A 14,073-nucleotide genomic window follows, 5' to 3' on the forward strand; every position below is an offset into this window, starting at 1 on the left:
TATCCATATATATATATATATATCTATATATATATATATAAAATATATATATATAGATATATATATCCATGTGTGTATGTATCAGTTTGCCTGGAGTTTTGTTTTAATGTACTCGGCTTTAGTTGTACTTCATTTGGCTGGTCTTGTCAAACATGTAAAAATGCAGGTTTTCAGTGGATAGCTTTGTTCTTTTTAATCTTTTCTCCACAGAACACAGAGCAGAACATGGTTTAATAAATAAAGTATAACCTTTGTCCTTTACTTTCTACAGATGACCTGGAAGAGGAATACGATGATGTAACAGTAAAAATGATTGTGGCCATTGTACAAGCTGTTGGATTTTTTAACTCATTCAACAACCCAGTGGTCTACACTTTCATGAATGAAAACTTTAAGAAAAGCCTGGTGGCTGTGCTTTTCTGTCACTTCAGAGTTCAAGAACAAGCTGAGAAACGGGACTGTAATAATCTGGAGAAGCCCAAGGTTGGGACATCCAACTTTACTCATAGAAGAGAAGGACGTAGCCCTCACAGTCAACTCAGTGCAGAGAACTTGGAGCTCCGTCTATGTGAGCAATTTCCAGCTGCCAAACTGGAATCTGTCACCTACCCTTTGGTGAGCTCTCATAAAGACCTTTTACCCAACGGACAGTCTGCATAATCACTGCTGAACGGTCTTTCGTCAATGGAAGCATTTTGGAAGACACAAACAATATGCAGAGAAACAACTCAAATTTTTAAAACTTTTGTGCCCTTTATACTTAAAGGAGAACTATGAGGTGAGTGCTTTTCACTCACCTCATAGTTCTAGCCGACCTGTGACAGGTCGGCTTAGTAGGTCGGGAGGTGAGCGAGCACATACCGGCGTTCGCTCACCTCTCGATCCTGTCACGGCTCTCTGCCGTGACAGGGGGAGGGGCTGGATTCCCGCCTCCCTGCTCCGATCCGCCAGCGCTGACTGGCGGAACGGATGAGGGAGGGGGCGGGTACAGCTGGCTCTGCCTCTAGATAGGCAGAGCCAGTTGTCAGTCACGCAGCTGGGCGGATCCCGGCATAATTGTCGGGATCCGCTTCAGCTGCGGCGCCTCAGTATACCGCGAGCAGCAGCTCGCGGTATACTGCGGCATCTCAGTATACCTGAGCCTAGGGTGACGGGAGGACGCTAGTTTGTGTCCTCCCTTTACCCTAAGGAGAACTATGGGGAAAAGCCTTAACACCATAGTTGTCCTTTAAGGGGCATCTTCTTTTCCTAATGCCCAAACCAGAACATGCATTTTCGGTAATATTTCTGCTAATAACAGACTATGAGTCAAAGAAGAAAACTAATCAGATAAGGCTGGAAAAAAGAGACAAGCCTTCATACACAAGTTAGTCCTCAGCTCCTTTTGGTAGTCATGTGGCTCCAGAGCATGCTTTCTGAAGTTCTGCAGAGCAAGTTCTCAGGGAAAAGGAGGTAGAAGAAGAGGAACTGTTTGATATATTAGCTGTACATATTGTGTACAGTTCAGCCAAGAGTTATATGTGTGTTTTTCATCTAAGTACATCCAATTTCTTGCCTTTCTTGTTTGTTTAAAAAATAAATAAAATTGAAATAAAAGAAAATTATTTCATATCACGTGAGAAACTATCCACTGCATGATCCTCTAGTGCCTTGGTTCTCAACTGGTGGGTCGTGACCCAAAAGTGGGTCGCGACCCCGTGTTTAGTGGGTCATCGCATGCCTTCCACTTTTCTAGGTGAGAGGCTCCTCAGCCTCCCCCTAGCGCAGCACTGTCCATTCTTACACCGAGCAGCCATTCAAAATATGCTGCCCAGCGCAGAGTGTTAACTCGAGGTGGGGTGGGCTTGAGATTTGGCCGCGAAGGAGCTCCATCCATACATGCATTGCTTATAGCTCCTTCGCATGTCCTGGAGAGGTGCCTGGACTGGAGTGACATCACATTCTGGCTCCCGGCACGTCTACAGGCACACATATGAGCTGCACGAGCAGCCCAGACTCACAATGCTGTTCGTTCCATTGTAGTGCGACTTGGGTCGCAACTTAATGACCAAGGACAAATGTGGGTCCTGAGGTTACACAGGTTGAGAACCACTGCTCTACAGGATACCAGATGTTTCATGGCTATAGAAATGCATAACAGCTCTTCCACACAAACACAATCAGGGAACAACCTGTTTAAAAAAGGTGAGTCTTGTTTTCGACCTTTCCTGCCATCAAGGTATGTTAAAGGATTTGAAGGAACTCAGCATATACAAATGGCAGGACAAAGGCTGGAAAGATGCAACTATTGAATGTATGTCTTTGTACACTATTTTCTATACTGGATAAAAGTGCAGTACATTAGATATTCACTGATTTTATTTTTATTATCATATCAACATTGAGTCCATTTCACAGGTAATATATTCTCCAAATAAAAAGATGTCTAGGAACCGTGACATTTTTACTTATAAGTCCTGTTTATAATATTCATTTAAGAAAAGACATGAAGAGATAGCTCAGCCATAGCCTCAGCTCACCTCAACCATTCTGCATCTTTGTAGTGGACATACAATATAGGAAAGGGGGTAGAGAACCAGGATTATTCTTAAACAAACATGAACTTGTATTTGGAAGAATCAGATATAATAATTGTATGACTTGAAATAAGTATCAGTGGAGTAAGAGTGACATTCACCCACCCAAAGAAAAATAGAACAGCCTTGGAAACATCTTGCCACTCCATTAGATTCCCAGGAGATACATTTTCATCTAGTTCCTCCTTATCTCAGTTTAGAAAAGAACAAGGTAAAATTAATTGACATGTTCTACCTTTTGCAATTTGTTGGTTTTGAGTTTAGATGAAGCACTGAAATACTGAGGAATGGTGAATTAAGTTTTACTTGCTTAGCAGGACATTGCATACATTGGCAGGATTACAGCATCAACAGGAAACACATATATTATAGACAAGCATGCACAACCACAGAGACCAACATTGCACCACAGCGCTACCTAGTGCCCAAAATACAATATTACATCTCAATGTCAGCAATACAAATCAGCATGCTGTTGTATTTCCAGCACAATTATGGTTTGATTGGTCAGTGTTGATGGGCTACAATAGATTTCACAGCATGTTTGACCCAGACTGTTGCATGGCTTCATTGAAGTCATTTGTGCAGTGCAGCAAACCTACTTCATGTAAAATACTTGCTGATGGGCCTGCTTTGTTGAAATCCAATGTGTGAATTTACCCTCAGGTCACACTGTGCCTTTTTCCTAGTAGAATAAGGTTATTTTTAGCCTGCACACATTTATCCTCTGGTTTTCAGACACGCTCGTTTTATACATTCATGCATTAATACATTAATAGAGTTTGCTTTGGTGACTTCAGATGTTGACCTTGAATATATCAAATGCAAATACCACAAATTAAATGTCAGCACTTCTTTGCATGATCTAAACCTGTTCTCCTCTAGCTTCTTCCTGGAGTGCACTTTGCTCCTCTTACATATAACTAGTCTATAGTATACAAAGAACAGTCAGGGCAATAATAAAACATGAAGAGAAATCATATGTCAAGTGTATATTGAGCAGTAAAACACAGAACTTGAAGGAGCACTTTGTGAACATGAGCAAGACTGGCTTACCAAGGTTGTACTAAACATAGAATATAGATGCATGATTATATGTGTAGTACATATTGTCCCTATTATCATTCAAAGTTATTGGGTTAGTAAAGCCCTGTCATTGAAGTTAATTAAAGGAAGGAGGAGGAATTACATTTCACCTCCACTCAATACAAATTCCAGCTTTGTTGTTAATGATCACTGCTGTCATAGACTCCATCTTTTGCATGGCTGTAACAGACCAAGCTACAGTTATCATAATGCAAAACTACCCATATACTTCTATAGTGGAGGGCACAAGGCACAGAAATATGAGATACATGCAGTATATATATATATAGTCCAGTAGAAGAAGCACTCGCAGATCTTGTAGCAGCATATACATTTATTGGTTAACGTTTTGACAAGGCACTGCTTGTCTTTCTCAATAAAAGTCAAGCAGTGCTTATCGAAATGTCGACCAATAAATGTTACAAGACCTACAAGGGTCTCTTCTACTGGACCCTTTGTATTTAATTGCCTTGAGTGATTAAATAATAATAATAATAAGATCATTAGAATAAATCATTGTGTGTGTAGTTCCTCATGTAGGGAGATTCAAGGTCAATGGTATTGGTTTTAGCGCATCAATGCAATAATTTTTCAGTGTACAGGGACAAAATTTCTCGGAAAAATCCCTCAGAGGAGCCACTCTTATGGGTGCACTACTCAAATCCACATAGGCTGATAAACGTTGTTGTATTTTCTAAACATATATAGAAATGTATAACATAATCAGAATATTTTGGGTGGTAAAAAGATCTTTCAAGGGTCTGATAATTGACATCCAACTAATCAGATTCCACTGATATCATCCTACCATCTCTCCCAATGACTGGACAATCATGATCTTCCACCGGGATGGACTGACAAACAGATGTATTGCATGTTCTGTAAATGGTTTGATCCTTGCTAGTAATTGTTATTGTCTTCTGGTAAAACCCAACTCCAGCCAAAATGTTTTTCTTTAGTTTTGCATAGAGTATGTACTGTCATTAGAGGGATGTACTGTCATTTGGGGGGTGAGGAGACCAGGGAGGGATGTACTTTCACTTGGGGGGGGTGTACAGGGACTATGATGGCATGCTTGGACTTGTAGTTCCTTAGCTGATATATATGTGTGGGGGTGGGGGGTAAAGTTCTAGTGGATGTTTATATAATATGGGGGGGGGCGAAAAAAATGTTCTGCCCCGGGCGCCCATAACTCTGGTTACGCCACTGGATGACTGTAAGTGTATGGGTAAAAAATGTAAAGAAATACTTTGCTGCGTAATGTAGATGTGCTTAATTTGGATTCATTATTGAAAAATGTGAGACTTAATATTACTTTAATAGACATTTTTTGAGATGCTTTAAAGTCAATCTACATTTTTAAATATGAAATAAAGTTAGTTAGTCACCACAGCACTTAAAAAACAAAAAGGGAGCTTTCCTTGAAATACTTGTCTTTAGTGCTGCAGTAGGGCATTAATCTGCAAATAGGCTTTAATATACAATCTTTGTTTGCAAATAAGCATTTAATACATGACAAAACATTCACAGAGCACTATGGGTTGTCCAAAGAGAGAACATAATAGACATGCTGACTCTCATTGAAACCTCAGGTGGAAGTGTTTAGAGGGAGCTGTGCAAATCACTGCCCTGGCTTATTCTCTTGTGTCTGTTAATTTCACCTTGAGATACTGAGCCCTGAAAACAACATGATTTTTAGAACAAAGGTGCAAAGAAGACACTGAAGTATATAAAAAAATATTCAAAAGGGAACTATAGCCCAACCTTTTTGCTGACATGCTGACCTTTAATATATATGGTGACAGTGCAGAGCCACCCGCTCCACCCCGCTAATCCACCCAGCTGCCTGACAGCTAGCTCTGCCTCTCTAGATCCAGAGCCAGCTGCACCCGCCCCCTCCCCTGTCTGTCCCTCCAATGAGCACTGGACAGACAGGAGACAGGGAATCCTTGTGGGGAGTGAAGAATGACAGTCTCCGCTCTGCGCAGGAAGAAGCCAGAACACGTCATATTCATATCCTATCTTTTATTTTTAAAGGTTTTGTCTAGTTTCACTAGATAGTTTCATGATAAAAAAAGAAAGCAAATGAGTAAAGAACAACTGCTTAATCCCTTTATCATATATTTCTGGATTCCAGCAGACATTTTCAAACAAACCATTTTTTTTATCCCTGGCATCCAAAAATCATTTGATGCATTTTTGTTAGATGTTATATTAAAACTCCCTCTGGCCTAGAATCAATTTACAATCATGCCGCAGTAAAGCGGCAAGACAACAAACGTATTTAAATTGTGTGTCAGTGTAGCCCAGCAAAGCTCACCAGATTTCGTTTTTAACATGACATGGAATTATACCGTCTCTGAAGTGCTAGTGATTGTGCGTATTATGCAAGGACAAAATCAAAACTCTGATTTATGATTTAGAACTCACTGTGGAGAAGAAAAATTCTTCTTATGATTATTAAACTGTCATTATCAATGCAATCATCATAGATAATAATCTACAATGTTCAAGAGAACAAGAAATAAACACTTTCGAAAAATAACTCCTATACTCTATGGGACAAGCAGGGCCGGATTTCCCACATGCTCAACAAGCATCACTTGTTCTTCCAATACTGGCCAGCTGGTAACATATGGGGGGCACCTACAGACATGAAATGGTCTCCTGATCTGGCTAGACCAGATGGCTATCCTTTAATGACTGTGGTATTGAGGATGAGGGAAATTGTTTTGTGTGTCAGTGTAGCCCAGCAAAGCTCACCAGATTTCGTTTTTAACATGACATGGAATTATACCGTCTCTGAAGTGCTAGTGATTGTGCGTATTATGCAAGGACAAAATCAAAACTCTGATTTATGATTTAGAACTCACTGTGGAGAAGAAAAATTCTTCTTATGATTATTAAACTGTCATTATCAATGCAATCATCATAGATAATAATCTACAATGTTCAAGAGAACAAGAAATAAACACTTTCGAAAAATAACTCCTATACTCTATGGGACAAGCAGGGCCGGATTTCCCACATGCTCAACAAGCATCACTTGTTCTTCCAATACTGGCCAGCTGGTAACATATGGGGGGCACCTACAGACATGAAATGGTCTCCTGATCTGGCTAGACCAGATGGCTATCCTTTAATGACTGTGGTATTGAGGATGAGGGAAATTGTTTTGTTTGTCTGAAATTTAGTAAATTAAATCATGAGCTTTGAGTGAACTTTTGCCAAAGCTCTTTTTCAACTATCCTGGACCTGTTCTTTTGCCACAAAGCAGCCCCTCATTATTTTATGGGTTTCTTTACAGAAGTAAAAAACAGACAGCAAAGAAAATGTTTAAGCAACCACATACAGTATATAGTGACCATACACAGAAAGGAAAAAAGTTATAAAAAAGAACAATAAATTACCTTAACTAAAGCAAACAACCCTAAATCCTAGAACCCTAAACCCACCTTGCCACCCTCCATACAGCCCCTCCCCCCATACACACATACAAACAAACACCTACATAAATAAAAAGCCTAAAAACAAGAACACTTTTAAATGGTCCAAATCTCAAATAGAATACCTGGGTATATATCTAACTCAGTTCTATCAAAGTCAAACGAGCAGTGCTGCCCCAGGCCCACATTATTCCACCTAATTGGTGCAACTGCATCAGGCAAATATCAATGAAGAAAAAAAAATTGAGACACTCCAAATATAAAAATGCAGCTTTTTCTTTATTGTAATGAATTAAGCATTAGAAATATCCCAAAACTAACCCTGTTTCTGGCTCAACAAACATTTACAACACAATTTCCTGCATACTAAATTAAATTGTACATAGCCACCCTGTACAATTTTATATTAACCCACAATTTTATTGTACAATCATATATCAATCAATTGAACACCCCCCAAAAAAAACCTTATAAAAACGCCATGGTAGTATTAAAAAAATCCCTCAAACTGTGTCCTCCATTGTATAGTATCTAAAAGTCGCTTCAACAATTACACAAATGTCCTAGTAGATGGAATCCACATGAACTCTATATTTGATATGCCATATACTTCTACAGTTGACCTCAGTATCTCACTGAGAAAGGCCCTTGGTAATTCAAATCCCTCTTTTTTAAGATATCCAGAAGTAGGATGGTTTGGTGAGCAATACAACTTCAGAGGATCAAGCAACAGGATTGTATCATAAGATCTGATCATGTATGTCCTTCATCCCTTCAACTGTAGAAGTAAATGGAATATTAACTGTATAGTTCAATTGGATTCCATCTACTGGGACATTTGTGTAATTACTGGTTTAGTGACTATTATATACCATACAACAGGGGACACATTTTGTGGGATTTTTTAATACTACCATGTTGTTTTTAAAAGGGCTTTTTCTTCTTTTTAGGTGTTCAATTTATGGACATACAATTGTGCAATAATATTGTGGTTCCATATAAAATTGTACACGGTGGCTATTATTGTAATATTGTATGCAGGAAATGGTGTGATAAAAGTGTCAGTCCCAGAAACAGGGTTAGGTTTGTTCTTTTTTCATGGACCGGTACCAGTATAGGGGTGTTGGTAGTCATATTTCTTCTGAGTATGCTAATCAATTACACATTCCAGAAGTCATCAAGAGGGCGTCTCTTACACGTACAACCATGCGCTTAATCATAAAGTATCATCTGTACATTCAGTCAGACTATTTATGGATAAACACCCCCCCCTCCTCTGTTCATCATTCCACAAGCAGCTGATATCCGCATTGATGATTCTAGTCCATTTGTTTATCACTATTGTTTTTCACTATTGAATCAAAATATCATAAATAAACTATCAATATATCCGTCAATGATAAGCACAAATATAAAATAATATCAAGAATCATATACATAAAGTTAAATCAAATTTCTTTTTTTGTATTTTGATTTATATTTATTTTTATGATTCTTGATATTATTTTATATTTTCGTTTGATGGAGATGGAGTTTATCCCTGAGCTGGTATCTTAAATGGAAGCAAAATTACAATAAATGTAAAATATATTGAACTACTTTTTTTAGATTTTCATTAAAAAAAAAAAAGGTTGCAGTCTTTACAAATAATGGTAAATAAAACCAAATGATTTCGAAATCATTATTCAAGTGATGTATATGTATTGCATTTGAATGAACACAACTGGATTAAAGGGTATTTTTAATATAGAGCTAGTTCAAATGCTTGAATCTGTCTTTATTTTAGCTTCCTGTAATCACTTGTACAGCAGTACACAGACTGGGGGGAATGTTCAGCAGGTTAGGAATCTATCTCTCAGTGTTGTTAGTCTAACAATTAAGACATTCATACATGGGGTAGCACAGGGACATCAATGTGCCGTGGGTATGTTATTGTCCAGTTAGCAGTCAGGAAGAGGACAAGGCTCCATTTTTTTCCATCATATCGGTTAGAACCATTTTCACAAAATTGGAGGGAGGATGTTGGACTGGGCACACAATTGTAACAGTAGAAGTAAGATAAAACATACAATTATGAATATATTGCCAGTGGGAGTACCGTGATCTCCAGGGTTGTCCCTGGTCTTTTTGGTGCTTGAGGTGGTGGAAGGAGGGGAACAGTTGGGGTGCTGGTGATGCACGCTATCTGTGTGTAAGGTGGTGGGTGCCTCTGCATCTTTCGCCAGCATCCTGCTCAGTTCCTGGCAACAAGTGACGTCACTGGTTGCCAGGAGCTGAGCGGGACCCCTCCCAGAGCGTCCCAGGTTGCTATGAGCTGGGCAGGGGGATGTGTATGACCCTTACACTTCTTCCCATCTGGCTCTTAGCAACATGGGGTGCTCTGGCCGAATGGTGGATGGCAGACACACTGCAAACATTGTGATGTGACCCAAAGAGATGCCGCCTGAGGCAACAGCGTCAAGCTGCCTCATTATAGAGACGTCCCTGGTGATCTCTGTGAATGGCAATAAATACTTTACTCATTACCTAGAATGCAATTACTTAACATGAAAATAATAGATCTGATGCTAGATCTGCTTTATGGTGATGCAAACAGCAATAGTAATCTGCAAAGTAGTGTAATCTAAGGCAATCAATCAGATCTTATTTGTTTAAAAAGAAAAGTTAATCGCTGTATGATTGGTTCATATCAATCTCAGTTTTGCACACTGGTCTTAGCTTTTTTTGAATAAGTTCTCAATAATGTGGGTACATAATAAAAATGAAAAACCTATGTGTTGCAGAGCCCAGGTATTCAGCCATCACATTTATAAACCCTTTTAAAAAAATTCTAATTTCATCTGCCAGGAATTACATTGCCTGCAGTGATAATCCCCTGTCTGGGGGAGATGGAAATCTCCGGTCAATCTCCATCTCTTGATAACAAAGAATCAGCCATGGAATGGCGAGCTTTACTTAAAAGGAGATATCTGAGCACATTGATATGACATGCATACGGCTTGAAGTACGCCAAATACAAAGGAAAGAAATTAGGTATCTTCATATGCAGGAGCACAAGGTGCCTCTGACAGGTGAATGAATGTGCAAAGGGAATATGATTAACTCTTAATTTACCCAAAGGACCTTGAAGCTTGAGTAGCCACACATCATTTAGCAAGATAATGCAATGGGGAATGTATCTAAACCCGCATTCATGCTTTAAGGATAAATGTTCTTTTATATGGAAGGAAATAATTCTAACGCAACCCACTTCAACCTAACTGTCCTACTCATTAATCCTTCATTCCTTCTATATCGTTAAAGTGATATTATAGTCAAAAGTTTTTTTAAGTTCAAAGTGATGATTACATTGCATACAATGTATGCTGCTGCTTGATGTTTCAAAGTTTTAGTTTACTGTAGAATCAGCTCCCCTGAGCACGGCTCCTGAAATTCTGTTTTAGGGTGGCTCCTTTCCCTTGCAGGGTGCTATGGAGCCACCCTTGTGTGTGATAGTAAGCTGTGTGTGTGTCTCCACAAACACACAAAATTGTAGAAATGTCACCAGCACACCAGTACTTTTAGGATAGCAAAAGCTTAATTTATTGAAGTTTTTTGTCATATGACCAACAAGGGCTTTCGGACCACACAGGGTCCCTTCATCAGGTTTTAGCATTGAGGCTAAAGCCTCGTGGTCAATGCTAAAGCCGGCATCTCATTAGGGGGCAGCAGGTGTGGGGGTGACAGGGGGGCAGCCACAGGGTCCCAGGTTCCTAAAAGCTCTTAGATACCTATGACACTCTGTCTGGCTTCCCGCCCAGCTCACTGACATCACCAGTTGCCAGAAGAGATTTGCATGGTAATAATGCATGATGGACGGTCAGAGCCATGTGCCATGTTTTTTTTTTAAAAAGATACATCTTCCTTCAGTGATTAATACAGTGCTATTTGTATTGATATTCTTTGTGGTGGCTTTAATTTTCTGAACTTTAGATTAAGATCAATAATGAGATAAGCTTGCTAGGTATTTTTTGAAAGCTTGTGGCAGTTCAATCCTCATGCCATAATTCATGGATTATTTAGCTCTTAAAGGTGACAATAGAAAGCCATATATCTCCCCCAAGATCAACAGGCAGGCAGAAATCTGCTTATTCTTGAGCGTATTCTTGGAGCACCAAGACCCAGTTTGAGTCTCCATTATATATATATATATTTCTTGGTATATCGGTCCTTAGATGTGATCACTGCATTCCTTATCTACACTTATTGTATAAACATCCACAGTGTATAGATCAAAATTGTAAGACATTGATAGGAAATGGTGAAAGGAAAGCTTCATGAATGACTATGAATATCAAACAACAGCTAGATTTGTCTTTCCAAGAAACAGACCCTTTCTTCCTCTCACCTACTTCAAGAAGGATTATTAGAAATGGCAGAATAATGCAAGAGGTGCATGTTTCATTTCTATTCACCTGCTTCTCATATAACCTTCTAAGTCGGTCATAAGATTTTATAGATGATGTTAAAATCCCAAAGTCATGGGTCTGGAATTGCCTGGCTTTTTATTGCCTGTAGTGATTATTTCCTGTCGTTGGAAAAGGACATTTGCATCCATGAAGATGATCCACTGCGGGAACCATTGAGGACTGTAGGGGGAGGCTGATGTAGGAAGTGATCTCAAGTACAGCATTATTCTGATATGCATATAGATTCATTTAGTCTAGATATAATTCTACACAGCTTTGCATGAGAGCATCATAAGTGTGGGTTCTTCTTCTAATTATTATTATTATTTTTTATTATTATTATAAAGGATTTATATAGCGCCAACAGTTTGTGCAGCACTTTACAATATAAGGAAGATATTACAATATAAATCAAGAGAGGATGATAGGATGGTAAGGAGGGTGTCTTTGCTTTGCGTCCCAATTTTTTTTATTGTGTTCAGTAGACGTGCATTCGGATCCGGACGAACCTGCAAATTAACGAAATTTAGTTGATGCCGAGGTTTGTCCAAATCCGAAATAACTAATTTATTATATTATTATAAAGGATTTATATTGCTCAGCGCTTTAAAATATAAGGAAGACATTACAATCTAAAAGGGAGGGGCAAGTGATACATGAGGAGATATGCTAAAACGATATTCGGGCAGACATACATTCGCTTTGAGAAGGCCCGGTGGCCATATTGGCCACTGGTGAGTTCTGCGCATACCGCCGCCATCTTGGAGCCAGAGTATATGAGGTCACATGACAGTGGCGTCTCACGCTGAATGAGCAGTGGCCATATCGGGCCACCATCTTGGTGTATACCAAGATATATTCCAAGATGGCCTCGCGCATGAGCAGAACGCGCTGGCGGCCATATTCTCGTTCTGCAGTTTCAGTGTGCGGTTTCGGATTCAGAGGCTCCTGGCCTCCAAATTCAAAACAACGTAAACATTTGTTTCCTTTGACGAAACAGATGAAAATGTTTTTAGTTTTCAAAACAAATTTTTTTTGCCGTGCACATGTCTAGTGTTCAGACAGTTTTCAATTTCCCCCGATCACTTACCTTTCATCACTGCAGTCAAACAAAATAGTTGTAAATGGATAGTGAATGGATAGTGAAGCTATAAATGGATAGTGAAGGAGCAGTGGCTCATTAATGAGGTCTCCTGTCCTCCAATCAGCAATTTTTGATACAGGGCTGTAAAGCCTGATTGGTTAACAGTTCTGCCCCTTCCTCTCACAGTCTGAATGCCGATCCATAGAGCACGAGTACAAGAATAAATTGAGGTACCAGGGGCATAGATACATAAACTTTAAGGTTAAGTTAGGGACACATTCTATCAAATGCTCATTGACCTTGTATACATTTAAAGAGACCTGACCCATTAAGTCAAAACTACAGTATATATGTATATATACTGTATATATATATATACAGTATATATTAGGGTTGCATAGATACCAAGTACAGTACTCGGTACAAGTACGAGTACATGTACCGATACTTTTGAGCTCCAAGACTACACTAGAGAAAAATTAAAAAGTTAGGAGGCAGCTGTCATTTGTAAGGAGCACACGGAGCTCCTGGGATTTGTACATCTCTGTTTTAATGTACGATTTTGTTTTTATAAATATAAATAAAGGGATGCACAGATACCAGTTTTGCGAGTACGAGAGCTGGTACTTGCCGAGTACTTACAAGTACGAGTACTGATACATTTTTGTTTATTGTCATGTGACAGTTTTTCTAAAACCATACAGACTAATGATTTCAGGACAATGGTGGAGTGCCAGAGCCAGGTCCCAGCCACAACCGCAGCAACCCTGGTAGTTCTCATGAAAATGCCAAGTATCTGCACTGGTACTCGAAAAGTATCTGTGCATCCCTAGTATATATATATATATATATTGTACAGGTACAGGACCCCAGGAATGCGTCCCGGATGGACGATATACAGTATTTCCCCGCTATTTAGGTCATGATCCCTTTAACTTTGTCAAAAGTTCTCACCAATGCAGGGTGAGGGGTTCGTTCCATGGTGAGTTATTTGAAGGGAAACTGCTATGCAGTCTTCCCATGACTGGTAGTCCTGAAATGGGACCCGGAATCTGGAGGCTTGGAGAGATATTGGGTGGAAAAGAGCCTCCAACTCTGGCTAGAAGCATTCGGGCCTGGTAATGGTTAATCCACAGTGCTCAAACTGGACAGGAAGCCAGCCTGCAGTGTCTGTGAGGTGTGTTGGGAGCAGGACATGGCTGAGTGTAGAGCTGTGGACTGTCTGCTACTGAAACAACTGCTGGATGTCAGTGTCTGTGTTTGAACCCTCTGAGAGCAAGCTGGGACGCTAACCCTGAGATGGGACATATGTATACAGGCGTGAGCTTGACTTTCTGTTATTTTAACGAGAAGTTTTGCTGATGTGTTTTGTTTGCTGAAGATAAGCTTGTATCTTTTGGAGCATTGTGAGAAAAATAAAGACTTTTTAAAAG

General features: G+C 39.5%; 1 protein-coding gene across 1 annotated transcript in view; it reads left to right on the plus strand.

Annotated features, from left to right (window-relative positions):
- The window catches only part of LOC108785349 (pyroglutamylated RFamide peptide receptor-like), a 100,421-nt gene extending 99,730 nt beyond the window's left edge, over nucleotides 1-691 (plus strand). The window contains exon 6 of the mRNA XM_018554403.1: nucleotides 272-691. Within this exon, the coding sequence (XP_018409905.1) occupies nucleotides 272-660 (389 nt within the window). The 3' untranslated portion in view covers nucleotides 661-691. The remainder of the gene's footprint in view (nucleotides 1-271) is intronic.
- The last annotated feature ends 13,382 nt before the right edge of the window (nucleotides 692-14,073 follow it).

Source organism: Nanorana parkeri, unplaced genomic scaffold (genome assembly GCF_000935625.1).
Source record: "Nanorana parkeri isolate BGI_ZX_2015 unplaced genomic scaffold, ASM93562v1 scaffold157, whole genome shotgun sequence".
NCBI classification, from domain to species: Eukaryota; Metazoa; Chordata; class Amphibia; order Anura; family Dicroglossidae; genus Nanorana; species Nanorana parkeri.